Raw genomic sequence first — 19,724 nt, forward strand, 5'->3', positions numbered from 1 at the left:
CGGTGAAATACAGTCTTACTCACGGTCACGGAGACGCCGGTGAAATCAAGTCTTACTCACGGTCACGGAGACGCCGGTGAAATACAGTCTTACTCACGGTCACGGAGACCCGGTGAAATACAGTCTTACTCACGGTCACGGAGACACCGGTGAAATCAAGTCTTACTCACGGTCACGGAGACGCCGGTGAAATACAGTCTTACTCACGGTCACGGAGACCCGGTGAAATACAGTCTTACTCACGGTCACGGAGACACCGGTGAAATCAAGTCTTACTCACGGTCACGGAGACACCGGTGAAATACAGTCTTACTCACGGTCACGGAGACACCGGTGAAATCAAGTCTTACTCACGGTCACGGAGACACCGGGGAAATACAGTCTTACTCACGGTCACGGAGACACCGGGGAAATACAGTCTTACTCACGGTCACGGAGACGCCGGTGAAATACAGTCTTACTCACGGTCACGGAGACACCAGTGAAATACAGTCTTACTCACGGTCACGGAGACACCGGTGAAATACAGTCTTACTCACGGTTAATGTACTTTATTCTGTTCTTTGATCTAACATCCTGTAAAGAGATGTTAGATCTCCCCCAGGCAGTAACATTACATTTTAAACTACTTACTTTTTAGTTTTATTTAAATTTTCACAAGTAATCTGATTTTACTTGAGTAAAAGTTCTAGTAATAGTAATAGTACATAAAGTATTTTGGTACTTGTTCCACTCACAGATGATGACGCCTCACTCTGGTAATAATGGAATTATTAGAGTACACATAAACACACATTTGCAGTAGGAGGGATGCTTATCATCCCTGCTCATACAAAAAGAATTAAGTACAACAACTGCACATTTTGCAAACACCTCCCAACATGAGTGACAGAAGGTACTTAAAATCAAATGATAGAGCAAGCAGGAGAACAACGGAATAAGAAGAGGTTATTATGGGAAAGCCGAGCACGTCATTGTCCTTCCCGAGGACGCCTCCTGTCTCTCGGCTCCGGCTGGATAAGCCAATAAACATCCAATTTCCCCTTGGGTCTGTCATGAAAGCGGCTGCTGATTGCGCTCTGGGAGCAGCTAATTTGTCAATTTATGGAGATGGAAAAATCTCTCTCAAGGGTTTAGGAGACACGAAGAAGGTGTCAGATGAACTTTTGTGAACGTAAAGTTCTAAATTAGTGGTGCCGCAGCACGAGCATCACAGCTGTGGGTGAAAGCAAGGACGACTACTTTTAACCAGTCTGTTGCTCCAGCACGAGTCTCCAGAGCTCTCCAGCTGTGTGCAGAACTCTCCTGGAGGGATGAGCAGTAGTCTTTTAAAAGATATGATGGCTGACGGCACTATACTGAACTTAAACTCTGAGTTTCTGTTGATACTGAGAACCAAACCAATACCAGGGCCTTCTGTCACACATGGCTCCGTCTTTGTTCTCCATTTCTTGAAATAGTCAATGTGCTTTCTTGAAACATGGACCTGCTTTTGATTTAACAATTAAACCCATTTAATTTAATAGCCTGCATCATACATCTTGATGTGTGTGTGTGTGTGTGTGTGTGTGTGTGTGTGTGTGTGTGTGTGTGTGCGTGTCCTCACCGCGATAGTAGAAGAGGCACATGTCGCACAGAACGAACCACCTCTTCTTCCACAACTTCATGCCTGTGCTGTCCTGCATGGGTCAAAGGTCACAGACCATCAGTCAGTCAGTCATTACAGAAAACAACACACCTTTACTCTCTCTCACACACACACACACACACACACACACACACACACACACACACACACACACACACACACTAACAGTTCCTCTCCTTTGATCTACCTCACTTTCCTCCTCTGACACCCTCGCTGTGTCTCCCTCCGGCTGCTTCTATTAGCCAGCTTATATCTCCCCTCTGAGACAAACTGCTGTTTTATCTCTTCATAATGAAGTGACAAATGTGCCTTTGTGTTGCTCGGGGCGAAAGCCTGTGCTTTGTTCTCTGTGCTGCTGCTCCGGGTTTGTTTTTATAAACTCATAGAAAGTAAGGGTTCCTCCTGAAGGGCTGAGGTTTTACCCAGAACCGTTTGCTTCTGAAGAACCCTTTTTCAGATGAAGAGTTCTTCAAGGATTGTTGAAAGCATGGGTGTTAAAAGATTCTCCCACACACCCCCAAAAACTAACTAATATTACACCCGGCGCACGGCACAGCACGACGTCAACGCTAGTTTCAGACCGGCGGCCACGTTGTGTAAGTAACAAATATACACGGCCCATCTGTGCACCCATGGGAGAGTTGGTCTTAACCCTAACCCTAACCCTAACCCATGGGCGTGTTGGTCCTAACCCTAACCCTAACCCATGGGCGTGTTGGTCTTAACCCTAACCCTAACCCTAACCCAGCAGTTAGGGTATATAGCCCTAACATATATAGCAGCCATATTCAAACACATCCCATAATGTTTAACCTCCGGTACCTGTTTGTAAAGCCAGTTGCTCCTGACCACCGGGGCGTTGGGGTTCCTCTTGATGGAGTTTGACCTCTTTCCAAAGTTGTGAATTTTTTTGGAAGACCTAGACGGCTGTAGAAACACATGAACGGGTCATAAATGTAGAGAATATGTATATATATATATATATATACATATATATATATATATATACGTACATTCAGCTCTACAGAAAATAAATGACATCACAGATATTGAAATGCACATTTTTGAACACTCACACAATCTAATCTATAAACCTTCATGAACCTTCAGCCCAGATTCTGCTTCTGTTTCCATCTTTCATCTCGTACAGAGAGAACACAGCTAAAAGCTCCAGAGATAACGATCAGCTTCTCTCCGCTCAACTCAACACAACATGTGTTGGCTGAGAACAAGCTTGTATTGTAAAACAGCAGCTATAAAAAGCTACGACAGAGGCAGATATATTCAGCTCATTAAACAATACATATTCCACATCCCCCGTACATCATCGCTCACTTACTGAGAAACGCACTGCAGCAAACAGTCTGTTTCATTTCAGTCAATAGCAGAAAGATACGAGTTCTTTGATTACGTCTAAACTGAAGACAAACAGAATGAATTATTATTGAACCAGTGACCAGTAATGTAGAGTGACCAGTGACCAGTAATGTTTAGTGACCAGTGACCAGTAATGTAGAGTGACCAGTGACCAGTAATGTAGAGTGACCAGTTTGGACAAGGTTTGTTCTTCCTCTCGTGGTGTGACTGTTTGGACGAGGTTTGTTCTTCCTCTCGTGGTGTGACTGTTTGGACGAGGTTTGTTCTTCCTCTCGTGGTGTGACTGTGTGGACGAGGTTTGTTCTTCCTCTCGTGGTGTGACTGTGTGGACGAGGTTTGTTCTTCCTCTCGTGGTGTGACTGTTTGGACGAGGTTTGTTCTTCCTCTCGTGGTGTGACTTTGTGGACGAGGTTTGTTCTTCCTCTCGTGGTGTGACTGTGTGGACGAGGTTTGTTCTTCCTCTCGTGGTGTGACTGTGTGGACGAGGTTTGTTCTTCCTCTCGTGGTGTGACTGTTTGGACGAGGTTTGTTCTTCCTCTCGTGGTGTGACTTTGTGGACGAGGTTTGTTCTTCCTCTCGTGGTGTGACTTTGTGGACGAGGTTTGTTCTTCCTCTCGTGGTGTGACTGTTTGGACGAGGTTTGTTCTTCCTCTCGTGGTGTGACTGTGTGGACGAGGTTTGTTCTTCCTCTCGTGGTGTGACTGTGTGGACGAGGTTTGTTCTTCCTCTCGTGGTGTGACTGTTTGGACGAGGTTTGTTCTTCCTCTCGTGGTGTGACTTTGTGGACGAGGTTTGTTCTTCCTCTCGTGGTGTGACTGTTTGGACGAGGTTTGTTCTTCCTCTCGTGGTGTGACTGTTTGGACGAGGTTTGTTCTTCCTCTCGTGGTGTGACTGTTTGGACGAGGTTTGTTCTTCCTCTCGTGGTGTGACTTTGTGGACGAGGTTTGTTCTTCCTCTCGTGGTGTGACTGTGTGGACGAGGTTTGTTCTTCCTCTCGTGGTGTGACTGTGTGGACGAGGTTTGTTCTTCCTCTCGTGGTGTGACTGTTTGGACGAGGTTTGTTCTTCCTCTCGTGGTGTGACTGTGTGGACGAGGTTTGTTCTTCCTCTCGTGGTGTGACTGTGTGGACGAGGTTTGTTCTTCCTCTCGTGGTGTGACTGTGTGGACGAGGTTTGTTCTTCCTCTCGTGGTGTGACTGTTTGGACGAGGTTTGTTCTTCCTCTCGTGGTGTGACTTTGTGGACGAGGTTTGTTCTTCCTCTCGTGGTGTGACTTTGTGGACGAGGTTTGTTCTTCCTCTCGTGGTGTGACTGTTTGGACGAGGTTTGTTCTTCCTCTCGTGGTGTGACTGTGTGGACGAGGTTTGTTCTTCCTCTCGTGGTGTGACTGTTTGGACGAGGTTTGTTCTTCTTCTCGTGGTGTGACTGTTTGGACGAGGTTTGTTCTTCCTCTCGTGGTGTGACTGTGTGGACGAGGTTTGTTCTTCCTCTCGTGGTGTGACTGTGTGGACGAGGTTTGTTCTTCCTCTCGTGGTGTGACTGTTTGGACGAGGTTTGTTCTTCCTCTCGTGGTGTGACTGTTTGGACGAGGTTTGTTCTTCCTCTCGTGGTGTGACTGTTTGGACGAGGTTTGTTCTTCCTCTCGTGGTGTGACTGTTTGGACGAGGTTTGTTCTTCCTCTCGTGGTGTGACTGTGTGGACGAGGTTTGTTCTTCCTCTCGTGGTGTGACTGTGTGGACGAGGTTTGTTCTTCCTCTCGTGGTGTGACTGTTTGGACGAGGTTTGTTCTTCCTCTCGTGGTGTGACTGTTTGGACGAGGTTTGTTCTTCCTCTCGTGGTGTGACTGTTTGGACGAGGTTTGTTCTTCCTCTCGTGGTGTGACTTTGTGGACGAGGTTTGTTCTTCCTCTCGTGGTGTGACTGTGTGGACGAGGTTTGTTCTTCCTCTCGTGGTGTGACTGTTTGGACGAGGTTTGTTCTTCCTCTCGTGGTGTGACTTTGTGGACGAGGTTTGTTCTTCCTCTCGTGGTGTGACTGTGTGGACGAGGTTTGTTCTTCCTCTCGTGGTGTGACTGTGTGGACGAGGTTTGTTCTTCCTCTCGTGGTGTGACTGTGTGGACGAGGTTTGTTCTTCCTCTCGTGGTGTGACTGTGTGGACGAGGTTTGTTCTTCCTCTCGTGGTGTGACTGTTTGGACGAGGTTTGTTCTTCCTCTCGTGGTGTGACTGTGTGGACGAGGTTTGTTCTTCCTCTCGTGGTGTGACTGTTTGGACGAGGTTTGTTCTTCCTCTCGTGGTGTGACTGTTTGGACGAGGTTTGTTCTTCCTCTCGTGGTGTGACTTTGTGGACGAGGTTTGTTCTTCCTCTCGTGGTGTGACTGTGTGGACGAGGTTTGTTCTTCCTCTCGTGGTGTGACTGTGTGGACGAGGTTTGTTCTTCCTCTCGTGGTGTGACTGTGTGGACGAGGTTTGTTCTTCCTCTCGTGGTGTGACTTTGTGGTATTTTCAGAAAATGAAAACACGCACAACTTAATTATTTACACCGCAAAATGTTATCAGCTTCTTCTCGGCTGGTTTGACCTCCTACAGGCGGTCTGAGTGTCCTTCTGTTTGAAATGTTCCTCAGGTGATGGAGCACAGCTCCACTATAAATTATGACTTCTCATGAATACATAAAGATATGCAGTGTTATACTTTCTTCTGGCCTGAGTTAGCCGGCTTCATACCAGCCTGAGATGAGCGGTAATGACACAACATGGCCACTGAGTGCTCGGAGTCGGTGACGACTCAGCATGTTTCCATCAGAAATGGCCTGAGGTTGACCTCCAGCACAGCTGTGGGTTCACTGCAGATACAGTACACACATCTGCCCTTCTGTATATTTAATAAGAGAAGTCACATGGAGTCACATCGCCGCTGTGTTTTAGGAGAATGGTTCTGTGTAGTCCAGTACTTTGTAGTCCAGTACTGTGTAGTCCAGTACTGTGTAGTCCAGTACTGTGTAGTCCAGTACTGTGTAGTACAGTACGGTACAGCAGAACAGAGTATAGTATGATATCACAAAATAAAGAATGGTATGTTGTGTTGAGCTTCAACCTAACTTGTGTTTCTACTGTTTTGGAGTTCGCTAACCATTCTGATGTTTATGAGGAAATGGTCACCATTCTTCCTTTGTGTTATAGCATGCTAACATTTGCTAATTAAAGCAAAACAATATTTCAGTCTGGATCGAAGTGGCGGACCGAGCTACAGTCAGCAACCAACCGACCGACTCGTGTCTTCCTCTTTTATAACCCCACTGTGAAACATATATCCTCCTCCAGCCTCTGTCTGCTGATGAAGCCTGATCAATGAGATGTTATTATCAGAGCTGATCTAGACCTGTGATTTACAGAGCTGATCTAGACCTGTGATGTACAGAGCTGATCTAGACCTGTGATTTACAGAGCTGATCTATCCTGTGATGTACAGAGCTGATCTAGACCTGTGATGTACAGAGCTGATCTATCCTGTGATGTACAGAGCTGATCTAGACCTGTGATGTACAGAGCTGATCTAGACCTGTGATGTACAGAGCTGATCTATCCTGTGATGTACAGAGCTGATCTATCCTGTGATGTACAGAGCTGATCTAGACCTGTGATGTACAGAGCTGATCTATCCTGTGATGTACAGAGCTGATCTAGACCTGTGATTTACAGAGCTGATCTATCCTGTGATGTACAGAGCTGATCTAGACCTGTGATGTACAGAGCTGATCTATCCTGTGATGTACAGAGCTGATCTATCCTGTGATGTACAGAGCTGATCTAGACCTGTGATTTACAGAGCTGATCTATCCTGTGATGTACAGAGCTGATCTAGACCTGTGATGTACAGAGCTGATCTAGACCTGTGATGTACAGAGCTGATCTATCCTGTGATGTACAGAGCTGATCTAGACCTGTGATTTACAGAGCTGATCTAGACCTGTGATTTACAGAGCTGATCTAGACCTGTGATGTACAGAGCTGATCTAGACCTGTGATTTACAGAGCTGATCTAGACCTGTGATTTACAGAGCTGATCTAGACCTGTGATGTACAGAGCTGATCTAGACCTGTGATTTACAGAGCTGATCTATCCTGTGATGTACAGAGCTGATCTATCCTGTGATGTACAGAGCTGATCTATCCTGTGATGTACAGAGCTGATCTAGACCTGTGATGTACAGAGCTATGCTTAACATTGAAGGCATGTATGGATGGAGACTCACCCGTGTCAGTGAAGTGGAGGTGGTGGTGGCGGTAGTGACGGTGGTGGCCGGGCTGCCGGGGAAGGTGCTGTAGTCGGAGCCACCCGTGTAGTTCGACGCCTCGCTCATGGTGCTCATGGGACGTTCCTTCTTGTCGCTGCTGCTCTCCTGCTCTGACGAAGCCTTAGGAGCTGGCCTGCCACAGGGCGAGAGACATAGAGAAACAAAGAGAGAGCGAGTCAGTCAGACATTTCACCTCTATATTAAGAAAGCGGTGTGACCATTAGTGATGGCGAGATGAAGCTTCATGAAGCACTGAAGCTCTCCAGCAAACTGGTTCGCAAAAGAGTTCATTTGCCGTGGCGAGCGGTAGCGGCGAGCGGCAGCGGCGAGCGGCAGCGTTAGCGGCGAGCGGCAGCAACACTCCCCGGTGAGCAGAGTACCGACAGCATAGTGCACCACCATTATAATAATAAACAGGGTGTGTTGAATAGAAGTATACCACATGAGTGTAGTGATCCGTATAATTTACCGTACTGTACTAATGAATTAATTATTGCCATGAATTTTTAAAAGCATACTCTGTAGTGCAGCGATGATCCGTTCCTAAGTTTGGCAAAAGCACATTTAATGTGACATTTAAAAAGCAGCTGCAGTAGAGAAGTGAAGTTGTGATTAACTCTGCCTGTTAGAGGAGTTTAGAGACCATCGGATAGTCGACACAGGGCTTCCTAGAAGCTACAGCAGGTCTGTTGTTGTTGATTTGGAACTATCATATGTGAAGAGGGCATTCTGAGGGGAAAACACCAAACATGCACTTTGCAGCATGAGGAACAGCCTAAAAGAACTTAATTGCATTCGTCACATACAGGTACGTACATGAAGTTTGACCTTTGTGTTTCACTCATCCTCAGCATTGAGGAGCAGTGAGCTGCTGTGAAGCGCCCGGAGAGCAACTTGGTCTTCAGTGTCTCACTCAAAGAGGCTACAGCTGCTACAGCTGCTCCGACGACCAACGAGTTCTATCAAACTCTCTAAAAGTCTCAGTATATCCAAATAGTATGAGCTACACCCTGCAGGTATTATACTGTACTACACCCTGCAGGTATTATACTGTACTACACCCTGCAGGTATTATACTGTACTACACCCTGCAGGTATTATACTGTACTACACCCTACAGGTATTATACTGTACTACACCCTGCAGGTATTATACTGTACTACACCCTGCAGGTATTATACTGTACTACACCCTACAGGTATTATACTGTACTACACCCTGCAGGTATTATACTATACTACACCCTGCAGGTATTATACTGTACTACACCCTACAGGTATTATACTGTACTACACCCTGCAGGTATTATACTGTACTACACCCTGCAGGTATTATACTGTACTACACCCTGCAGGTATTATACTGTACTACACCCTGCAGGTATTATAATGTACTACACCCTGCAGGTATTATACTGTACTACACCCTGCAGGTATTATAATGTACTACACCCTGCAGGTATTATACTGTACTACACCCTGCAGGTATTATAATGTACTACACCCTGCAGGTATTATACTGTACTACACCCTGCAGGTATTATAATGTACTACACCCTACAGGTATTATACTGTACTACACCCTGCAGGTATTATAATGTACTACACCCTGCAGGTATTATACTGTATTACACCGTGCAGGTATTATACTGTACTACACCCTACAGGTATTATACTGTACTACACCCTGCAGGTATTATAATGTACTACACCCTACAGGTATTATAATGTACTACACCCTGCAGGTATTATACTGTACTACACCCTGCAGGTTTTATACTGTACTACACCCTGCAGGTATTATACTGTACTACACCCTGCAGGTTTTATACTGTACTACACCCTGCAGGTATTATACTGTATTACACCCTGCAGGTATTATACTGTACTACACCCTGCAGGTATTATACTGTACTACACCCTGCAGGTATTATAATGTACTACACCCTGCAGGTATTATACTGTACTACACCCTACAGGTATTATAATGTACTACACCCTGCAGGTATTATACTGTACTACACCCTGCAGGTATTATACTGTACTACACCCTGCAGGTATTATAATGTACTACACCCTGCAGGTATTATACTGTACTACACCCTGCAGGTATTATACTGTACTACACCCTGCAGGTATTATACTGTACTACACCCTGCAGGTATTATACTGTACTACACCCTGCAGGTATTATACTATACTACACCCTGCAGGTATTATACTGTACTACACCCTGCAGGTATTATACTATACTACACCCTGCAGGTATTATACTGTACTACACCCTGCAGGTATTATACTGTACTACACCCTGCAGGTATTATACTGTACTACACCCTGCAGGTATTATACTGTACTACACCCTACAGGTATTATACTGTACTACACCCTGCAGGTATTATACTGTACTACACCCTACAGGTATTATACTGTACTACACCCTGCAGGTATTATACTGTACTACACCCTACAGGTATTATACTGTACTACACCCTGCAGGTATTATACTATACTACACCCTGCAGGTATTATACTGTACTACACCCTGCAGGTATTATACTATACTACACCCTGCAGGTATTATACTGTACTACACCCTGCAGGTATTATACTGTACTACACCCTACAGGTATTATACTGTACTACACCCTACAGGTATTATACTGTACTACACCCTGCAGGTATTATAATGTACTACACCCTGCAGGTATTATACTGTACTACACCCTACAGGTATTATACTGTACTACACCCTACAGGTATTATACTGTACTACACCCTACAGGTATTATACTGTACTACACCCTGCAGGTATTATACTGTATTACACCCTGCAGGTATTATACTGTACTACACCCTACAGGTATTATACTGTACTACACCCTGCAGGTATTATAATGTACTACACCCTACAGGTATTATAATGTACTACACCCTGCAGGTTTTATACTGTACTACACCCTGCAGGTATTATACTGTACTACACCCTGCAGGTTTTATACTGTACTACACCCTGCAGGTATTATACTGTTCTACACCCTACAGGTATTATAATGTACTACACCCTGCAGGTATTATACTGTACTACACCCTGCAGGTATTATACTGTACTACACCCTGCAGGTATTATAATGTACTACACCCTGCAGGTATTATACTGTACTACACCCTACAGGTATTATAATGTACTACACCCTGCAGGTATTATACTGTACTACACCCTGCAGGTATTATACTGTACTACACCCTGCAGGTATTATAATGTACTACACCCTGCAGGTATTATACTGTACTACACCCTGCAGGTATTATAATGTACTACACCCTGCAGGTATTATACTGTACTACACCCTGCAGGTTTTATACTGTACTACACCCTGCAGGTATTATAATGTACTACACCCTGCAGGTTTTATACTGTACTACACCCTGCAGGTTTTATACTGTACTACACCCTGCAGGTTTTATACTGTACTACACCCTGCAGGTTTTATACTGTACTACACCCTGCAGGTATTATACTGTACTACACCCTGCAGGTATTATACTGTACTACACCCTGCAGGTATTATACTGTACTACACCCTGCAGGTTTTATACTGTACTATACCCTGCAGGTATTATACTGTACTACACCCTGCAGGTATTATACTGTACTACACCCTGTAGGTATTATAATGTACTACACCCTGCAGGTTTTATACTGTACTACACCCTGCAGGTTTTATACTGTACTACACCCTGCAGGTTTTATACTGTACTACACCCTGCAGGTTTTATACTGTACTACACCCTGCAGGTATTATACTGTACTACACCCTGCAGGTATTATACTGTACTACACCCTGCAGGTATTATACTGTACTATACCCTGCAGGTATTATACTGTACTATACCCTGCAGGTATTATACTGTACTATACCCTGCAGGTTTTATACTGTACTACACCCTGCAGGTTTATACTGTACTCTTAGCTTGTGTTTGAATCCCTCAGACACTCTCAGTGTAGTCAGTCTATTCACAGCAGCCGGTCACCTCACTGGCTCCACAAGATGAGCTCAAGAATTCAAAGTCAAATATATTCATTATGAAACATTTTTGAATATTTAACATTTGAAACATTCACACATACCAGTCTCTGTCTGCAAGAGAAGCCATTCAGCCTTTAGAAAACAGAATCATCGCTGCCAGAGGCAGTGACAGTGAACTGCCGGCCAACTGACTGTGAGAGATAGACGAGACCTTTGGTCTCCTCTAGTAACAACAACATCTATAGCAGAATGACTAACACATACACAACACAACACAACACAACACGAGTCAGCCACTGATCACACAGCCAATCTGTTCTCCCCTCTGTCTGTCTCCCCACTGTCTCATCGTTCTTAGTCTTTATTAACGTTTCCCTTCGGCTGCTCTGTTTACTGTCACTTCAGTGACTTCCAAATGAAACGGGTTGGTGTGAGCTCTGGCAGTGCAGGCTGTTACTCAGCCATCGAGGCAGGATCAGAGAGCTCTGGAATGGAACTAGATGGACTTTTTACCCTGATCCGTAGCAGCAGTATGGCTTCCCCTGCATGTTGAGCACCAGTGTTTATTTGCTCTGAATGTGAGAGCTGTTACTGATGACTCAGCTCCATTGCAAACATCCATTTCTTGTTTTCTGTACTATCTTACTCGTGGTCTCATTGTGGAAACATCACACTGCTACAATAAATCCTAGTTTAGAAACAGACGCTGCTGATAGAAACATCTCCCAGAGACTGTATCTGACTAATAACTACGTTGTCAGATCAGGATGGGGCTTCAACGGTATGACAACTCTTTGGACTTCAGCTGCTTTGCATTCAAAAGAAAATATAGCCCAGAATATCTGAAACTGTTAAGAACCTAAAGTTGGCACCAAATGTTTGATCAGAATCTTTTCTCTTTTTCTGATCAGATATTTCCAAAGTATTTCGGTGTGCCTAAATGATCTCAACTCAACGTCCACATACTGTCTCTTTGGAGCATTTAACTACAACGTATAATCTTCCATCAGCTAAGCAACACCTTTGAACCAATACAAGGTTTAAGATCCCCCAGTCCCCTAAACACGGCCTCAATGCTCCACAGTTAGCTTCACACCTGAGTCAACTTCATCCACCAATGAATACTGTGAGATGCAGTTGAAAATACCGATCCCAATGTCAAGAATGAACTTTCATGCCCAAATCAAGAAGTTAAAGCTAGCGTTGGGAATCTTAAGAAACTAGCAAGAGTTCACTTGATTTTTAAAAGCATCCAACCTATAAACTAGCCCTGTGTTGCCAACTCTTCTCCAATGAAAGTAGCTAGCAGCACTAGCTCCAGAAGTCCCTCAATCTAGAGAGAAAGTCTCCACGTCATCAACACTGACAGTCTGACACTATCTGAAATGATTATGTACTGTATGTATATACGTAGATGTGTCACATATGTGACATGTAATTCATTTGATTAAAGAAAATGAAGAGCAGACCGACAGTAACGCTGAATGACGGCTGCCTTAGCTGTGAGAATGACTTACATTATGTATATTTCTCAGTAATGGAATTTATATTTCTGGATTAGATCAACAAGTCACAATGAGACAGTTTAAAGCTTTAGCTGGGGCGAAATACTGCCGTCATTCAGCAAGTCAAACGTGTGTTAAGTCACAGCGGCAGCCTGACAGCTGATTACATTTCATCATTTCAGAGGGAAGACGAGATACTACGGGAGGAAAAAGGCTTTCATTTGATCTGGATGGCAACAAAAAGGCATCAGTTCCTATTAAATTACACACAGAGTTATTATTCAGAGAGGAAACACAACCCATGGCAAACACATTCATCATCCACAATATCATTTCTGCATTAGTGTTGCATAGCGGCTCATCAAGCAATTTACATAGAGTTTGAAATCCAGTTAGAGTTAGCAAGAGGCAGAAACAAGAAGAAGAAAGAGGAACCAAGATGAAGATGAAGATGAATGGAGCTGAAGACGGAGCTGGAAGAGGCATCGGTGTGTTATTCTTTAGCATCGTGACGTTTCACCAATTCAAATTTACTGGAATGAACAGCTCGATTGTTGGCTGTCTAACAGAGTCATATCAGAAGATCAACATCATCTCTGCGTATCCGATACGGAGACAGAAGTTGAGCTAGTTTACCACCCAAACTGGAAGCAGGAGGAAACGACGAGCCTATAGCTCAAAGTCTGCCAGCAACTCTTTCACTTGTTACACAAGATGAAAGTTAAATCTATACGTTAAATCTATAAGTTCTATCTATAGTGGTGAACAGCAGACACTGAATGGACAGATGATGGGTCCAATCATAGTTAGATAATACAGAATATACTACAGGATCAAGGTAGAGGAAGGTCCCCGTCTGGGACTGTCTCTTGCACTGTGTGGGGGACAAAATAATATAAGAGACAAGGTTTCTAGCATGATACCTTACAGTATGAGGTATAAATACTACACCGTTACTAATACTACTACTTCCAAGGTGCATAGAGAAGGGAAATAGTCTGAAGAGGTCAACACTCTTGTAGAACAGGACAGAACAACTGGATTATGAGGCCAATGCGTTTTGGCCTGTGGCTTTCATACATGGTGTGTCTGCATGGGGAATATGTTTAAACATTGTCGGGGTGTCTGAAGTTAGATACTGTTGTCTTGCTGTTTTATGAGTGTCTGTCAACAGAACCAGCAGTGATTAACTAGAGAGTGAAGAAGATGCTGGCTGGTCACTAAAGATCCTCCCTATTCCTTCTGAAACTACAGTATCTGGTTTCTACACGTTGATACTGATCTTCTCATCCGACTGATCGATCGAGGCGACGGTGTACGTTCCCAGACGTGGAACTGTTCTCTGAACGTACTCGCTGCTAACAACGCAGTCTGCATGGAACAACTTCTGGATTTAGTCACTGACGACAGCAAACTTGTATTTAAAGCGTGAAGGCTGAGAGGACAGCGGAAGCCAAAGCAGCTCTTCAGTGGTGGTTGGGATCATTACCTGCTCAAAGCCTCTGTGGGCTCGTCAGGGTGGACAAGCTTCCCACAAGTCATGCTAGAAACAGAACAAGGGAGGGAGAGACAATGACAAAATAAAAGTGTGACTTTGAATTCAATTCAGTCATGCTGCATGAAATCCATGATGATAGAAATCATACGATTAAGAACAGATAAGGACAAAGAAAACAGAACGTGAATAAAAGAAGTTCTGCAGGTGAGGTTCTGTTGAATGTGTGAAACATTGAGAGTTCATGTGAAAACAGGAAGGGTTCTCTTTGTTCTTCTGAACACCGATCTACCAGTTAATCGAATTATTCAGCTTCCAGACTCAGCTTCGACCGCTCAGAGCCTCACGTCAGCTCAACGTCACCATCTCTGGTTTCCTCTTCATCTTTGCCTCTCTTTCTGTCGTCTGTTTTACCAACTTCTTATCTCTCAGCTGTTTGTACAATCAGACAGCTGAAGACATCTGTTAATAATGAAGTGAGGAGTCAGACGGAGAGAAAGAAGAAGACCAAGTGTCACAAAGGGTGAGAGCTCGGCCTCCTTCTAAACTTGTTAGGATGGGAAGAGCAGCGAGCCTTTAACAAAAGATCAGGGAGATGAACCCAACACGATATCAGTGAGATGAATACATAACACAGCAAGAAACAAGGAAACTGGAGAGTCGTTAATAAAAGAAAGAGCTGCAGATGTTTAGATGTTCAGATGTTCAGACGTTCAGGTTCTCAGATGTTCAGATGTTCAGATGTCCAGATGTCCAAATGTTCAGATGTTCAGACGTTCAGATTCTCAGATTCTCAGATGTTCAGATGTTCAGATGTTCAGATGTTCAGATGTTCAGGTTCTCAGATGTTCAGATGTTCAGATTCTCAGATGTTCAGATTCTCAGATGTTCAGATGTCCAGATGTTCAGATGTTCAGGTTCTCAGATTCTCAGATGTTCAGATGTTCAGGTTCTCAGATGTTCAGATGTTCAGATGTTCATATGTTCAGATGGTCAGATTCTCAGATGTTCAGATGTCCAGATGTTCAGATGTTCAGGTTCTCAGATTCTCAGATGTTCAGATTCTCAGATGTTCAGATGTTCAGATGTTCAGATGTTCAGATGTTCAGCGGGTTCTCAGAGTTAGTTCGTAGTTATTGAAACCTAAAACACAATCTTTTTATAACCCTTACAACACCATTTCTGTAAATGGCTGCATTTTTGTGCCATCTAACCAAATCTTAACCATACCACCTGGCTCTGGTCTGGTGTATTCAAGTCCCTCGAGATTAACACCCAAACATTACGTTCACATCTGGACAGAACATCTGCAGCAGTGGTTTGATGGTTGAATCCATGGACTGTGTACAGGATGTACTGGATAGGAGCTGTGTGGGTGTGTCAGAGTGCAGAGACACTTACTGTTCATTTACCACAAAGATACAGTTGTCCTGGGACGGGACGCCGGACACCGGGTGCTTACAGGTCACCTTTCTCTCATTGTGACTGCAGGAAGAGACAGAGAGAGAGACAGTGTGAGACAGTGAGACACAATGAGAGACAGTGAGAGAGCGAGAGAGAGACAGTGTGAGACAGTGAGACACAATGAGAGAGCGAGAGAGAGACAGTGAGAGACAGTGTGAGACAGTGAGAGACAGACAGACAGAGAGACAGACAGACAGACAGAGTGAGAGACACAGAGTTTGAAATGTTTATTTCAACAGCAGAACATTGTTAGAGTTGGTGGTTCAGACTCCGACCTCATCACTCCCTGCAGATATGATCACATGACATATTGGGAGTGATGATTAAACAGATTTCCCCGTCGGAGCCTGCAGGTGGATGATGGGTGGATGCCGGGTGGTGGTGGGGCTGAAACAGCGGGCAGCAGAAGTACTCGTAAAGGGCAGCAGCAGCATTGAAGAGGCAGAGGGAGAGACGGGGGATTTTGCAGCTTAAATAGAGAGCCCGATTGGGAGGGTGCGTTTGTTTTATGGTACTGAGAGTGAGGCAGGTCACATGAGTATGTAGCAGTGCAGCTCCAGTTGACTGCCTGAACCATCTCACAGGCCTCGCTCCATTCATGGTGTTTTTCTTTAATCACTTGACTGTCTCTTCATTCTTTCCTTTTTCTATATAAATATAAATTATATATATATATATAGTGTATACATAATACTCAGTGAATTGCGTCCATGTGGAATGTCGACTAGTGTTTAATGTCATTAGTCGTGGAAGTGGATGAAGGGGTTCGGGAAATTTGATCTGAGATCTGCAAAAACTCTGGTGAGACTCGCTGCCAGACGACCGATCCTAACCTCAACCATTTGAGGCATACGACATGACACAGGAGGCTGTTGTAACTTGACTCTACATATTCCAATCTGCCCCAAACTTCACAAACTGGATAAGAGTCCCAGCCTGAAGACATATACGTTCCATTATTGAGTTATGGTGATAGCGCCACCTACTGGCAACAAGAAATGGTTGTATACTGCCACCCAGCCTCATAGAAGTGCCTTTTAAGGATGCCCCACAGGTTCTCAACAGGTCATTTACAGTGCCACGCGCTCCACGCAGAAAATACCCTCTAACTGTTGCGTGCAGTGTCCGACTTTCATGGAAATGCACGGCAGCGGGTACCCCCGACGTGCGCAAAGGGGCGAGGGCCCGTTCAACGCTGCTTGCAGCTTTATACTCGTGCTATTTGTGCCGTGTGCTACCAAACCTTCAACCTCTGTAGCACCAGTGCAGCCATGCCGTGGTCTCATCTGTTTATAGCAGTTACATGAAGGATTTACACTTCATTTGACAATGATATATTATATATCTATATATAGATATATAGATATATATATATTGATGTGTAAACATGCTGCATACAGCATCTTTGAATCCACCTGGGAGCAAGGAGAAGGGACGTGAAGACAAGAGGCCCTCATAGGATGCGAGGATCTATCCATTATGTACTACATGCCTTCACTTACGCACATATAGGACATATAGGACATATAGGGTACTGGTGTACCGACTAAGATGCACAAATAAGCAGTGACACAAACAGGTCAGACCAACTGGCGGGAGGGTTTCTAACTGCTCTGCATCACTTAACTGAGCCACAGTGAAAATTAAGCTTTCCACTCAATTTGCATTGAAGTCTGGTTTCAAAGAGAGATGAAAAATAAATAGTTTTCTGTCGGTCACGCTCCCGAGTCAGTTCCTATCACCTTGTTCACCAAAAGCTCAGCTCCAACTGTCTTCAGGCCAGTTTCATAGAAACACAACAGAAACACCGTCTACATCATTGTATCACAGTGATGGAGATGCTTTTCTCTGGCTGTGTATATTTAGCAAAGCTTTGTCCGACTTCCACAGTATCCATCAGCTCAAACATCCCCGTCCTTCACAGCCATTAGAGATATATATATATATATATATATATATATATATACATATATGAAGCTATAGATGAAGCTGTTCACACGGTTGGTCTGTCAGCCAAGCCGAGGCTATCTGATGTGACTGTCAACGCTGCTATATAGACTTTGTGATTGTCTTCCTGTTAATAGAAGAAAAAAATACTTTTTGATTTCCAAGCCCAATAGTTGGAAAATGAATTCTCTATCTCATTTAGACAGAACATAAACTGTGATTATTTCAATAATAGATGGATGATAGAGTTTGAGATTGTGTATATGGAATATATAGATTTTACACCTAATAGAAAGAAAATAGTAATATGATGTTGTATATTTCACCTTCATATATGTATATGGATGCTTTCAGAAAATCAAGAGTGAAACCTAAAACTGGTCATTAGTTAGAACTGATGTGGGAAAACAAAGCAAAGCAACGAGACAATGGAACATCTGGATGTGATGTAGTTCTTCTGTATAAAGACGAGCAGCCGATGACGGTCGGTTCAGCGACGGCGATGACAGTAGCTGCTGAGGAAACAGCACCTCTGAATCAGCCGGCTGAAACAGCAAACACAAACAGCTCGGAGCCGCGCTAAAGCAGCTCATTTTATTGTGCTCATATTTTTAAAGGAAGCCTTGGCAACATCACAACCTACACTGGCAATAAATAACCTCTCAGCATATGCCACACTGTACGGCATATTTCACAGCCAGGAAAATATGCACACTCCACACACGGTAAAAAGACACGGTGGCGTTAAAGTCCACAGCTTGTTGACTCACCAGAGGGATCGTAGCAGGACTTAAGGAGGCTGGCAGAGCAGACAGAGCAGGACGAGGACGGCTTTGCTCCGGCTGAAGGCAGCTGTGCTTGTGAGCGCTGCTCAACAGCCCTCCCTCCATCCCTCCATCCCTCCCTCGCTTTCTCTCTGCTGCTCTGCCTGCACCACCACTGTGCTGCTGTTATCAGACAGATGTGTCAACGTGGATAATATATATAAATATATTTATATAAGGCTGCAGAGCCTTCAGGCAGTCCGTTCAGGTGTCTCAAAGGAGAGTATGGATTCTGTACAGTGCTGCACTGCTCGTGCTCTGCTGCCTTCATGGGCAACACTGTCAGTTTATCTACGTGTGATTTGATCTCTTTGGATCACTAATTCATCTGCTGTTTCATTGTTTCATCACCAAACCTGCTAGCTAACATTAACAAACAGAGAAAATAGCACATACTGTACAACACAGAAGCATTTGTGAAGCTGAATTCATGCTTTGAGTATAAACTGAATGGCAATGCTGTCTCTCAACTAAAATGATGCATTTGAACTAAAACACAACTGTTCCTGGAGACGATGTTCCCCGTCACCTACACAACATGTAGAATACTGTACAAGCACTAATCTGAGCTAGAAGCTATGAATAAGAGGCAGATTTAATCAAAAGTCCAGGATAAGTCACTATAATGTTGAGGATCCTCTGAGACCAGCTGTCCAAATGGAAATCTGAAGCATATGCATTGAAATAATAAATATAATAAAGACTTGTCAGGTGGAAGTACCTCCAGTTATTAAGAGCTACCACACCTCCATGATGATGAACACAAGTCCAGATGGAGCTCGGAGGACATGCCAGGTACCAGACAAACACTCCAGATGTGCCCAAAATATATATATATATATATATATATATATATATATATATATATATATATATATATATCAATATGTATTAACCATGGCTATGAATTATTATTTATTATGAATTACTTTATTATGGACTTTCAATTGACTAACACTTGAAACTGAAGCCATTTGGCTGTTTTAACTCTTTGGTATTTTCTGAAGCAGTTTTTGTGTAGTAGTAGTAATACGACTAAAAGATACGACAGGTACAGTAAACCATGTGTGGACTCTCACTGGCCTGACGTCAGATTCCTGGCCTGCATCATTATCCCAGGACAGCTCTGTTTGTGTCCACCT

The 19,724-nt window shown here is 43.9% G+C and overlaps 1 protein-coding gene across 1 annotated transcript in view; it reads right to left on the minus strand.

The window, feature by feature from the left end:
* The window catches only part of LOC141762342 (pleckstrin homology domain-containing family A member 5-like), a 118,859-nt gene that overhangs the window by 33,283 nt on the left and 65,852 nt on the right, over positions 1–19,724 (minus strand). The window contains exons 4-8 of the mRNA XM_074626426.1: positions 15,749–15,832; positions 14,342–14,395; positions 7,276–7,450; positions 2,471–2,575; positions 1,607–1,679 (exon numbers count right to left, since the gene is read on the minus strand). Coding sequence (XP_074482527.1) covers positions 1,607–1,679; positions 2,471–2,575; positions 7,276–7,450; positions 14,342–14,395; positions 15,749–15,832 — 491 coding nt within the window. The remainder of the gene's footprint in view (positions 1–1,606; positions 1,680–2,470; positions 2,576–7,275; positions 7,451–14,341; positions 14,396–15,748; positions 15,833–19,724) is intronic.

The sequence above is a fragment of the Sebastes fasciatus genome, chromosome 23, assembly GCF_043250625.1.
Source record: "Sebastes fasciatus isolate fSebFas1 chromosome 23, fSebFas1.pri, whole genome shotgun sequence".
NCBI classification, from domain to species: domain Eukaryota; kingdom Metazoa; phylum Chordata; class Actinopteri; order Perciformes; family Sebastidae; genus Sebastes; species Sebastes fasciatus.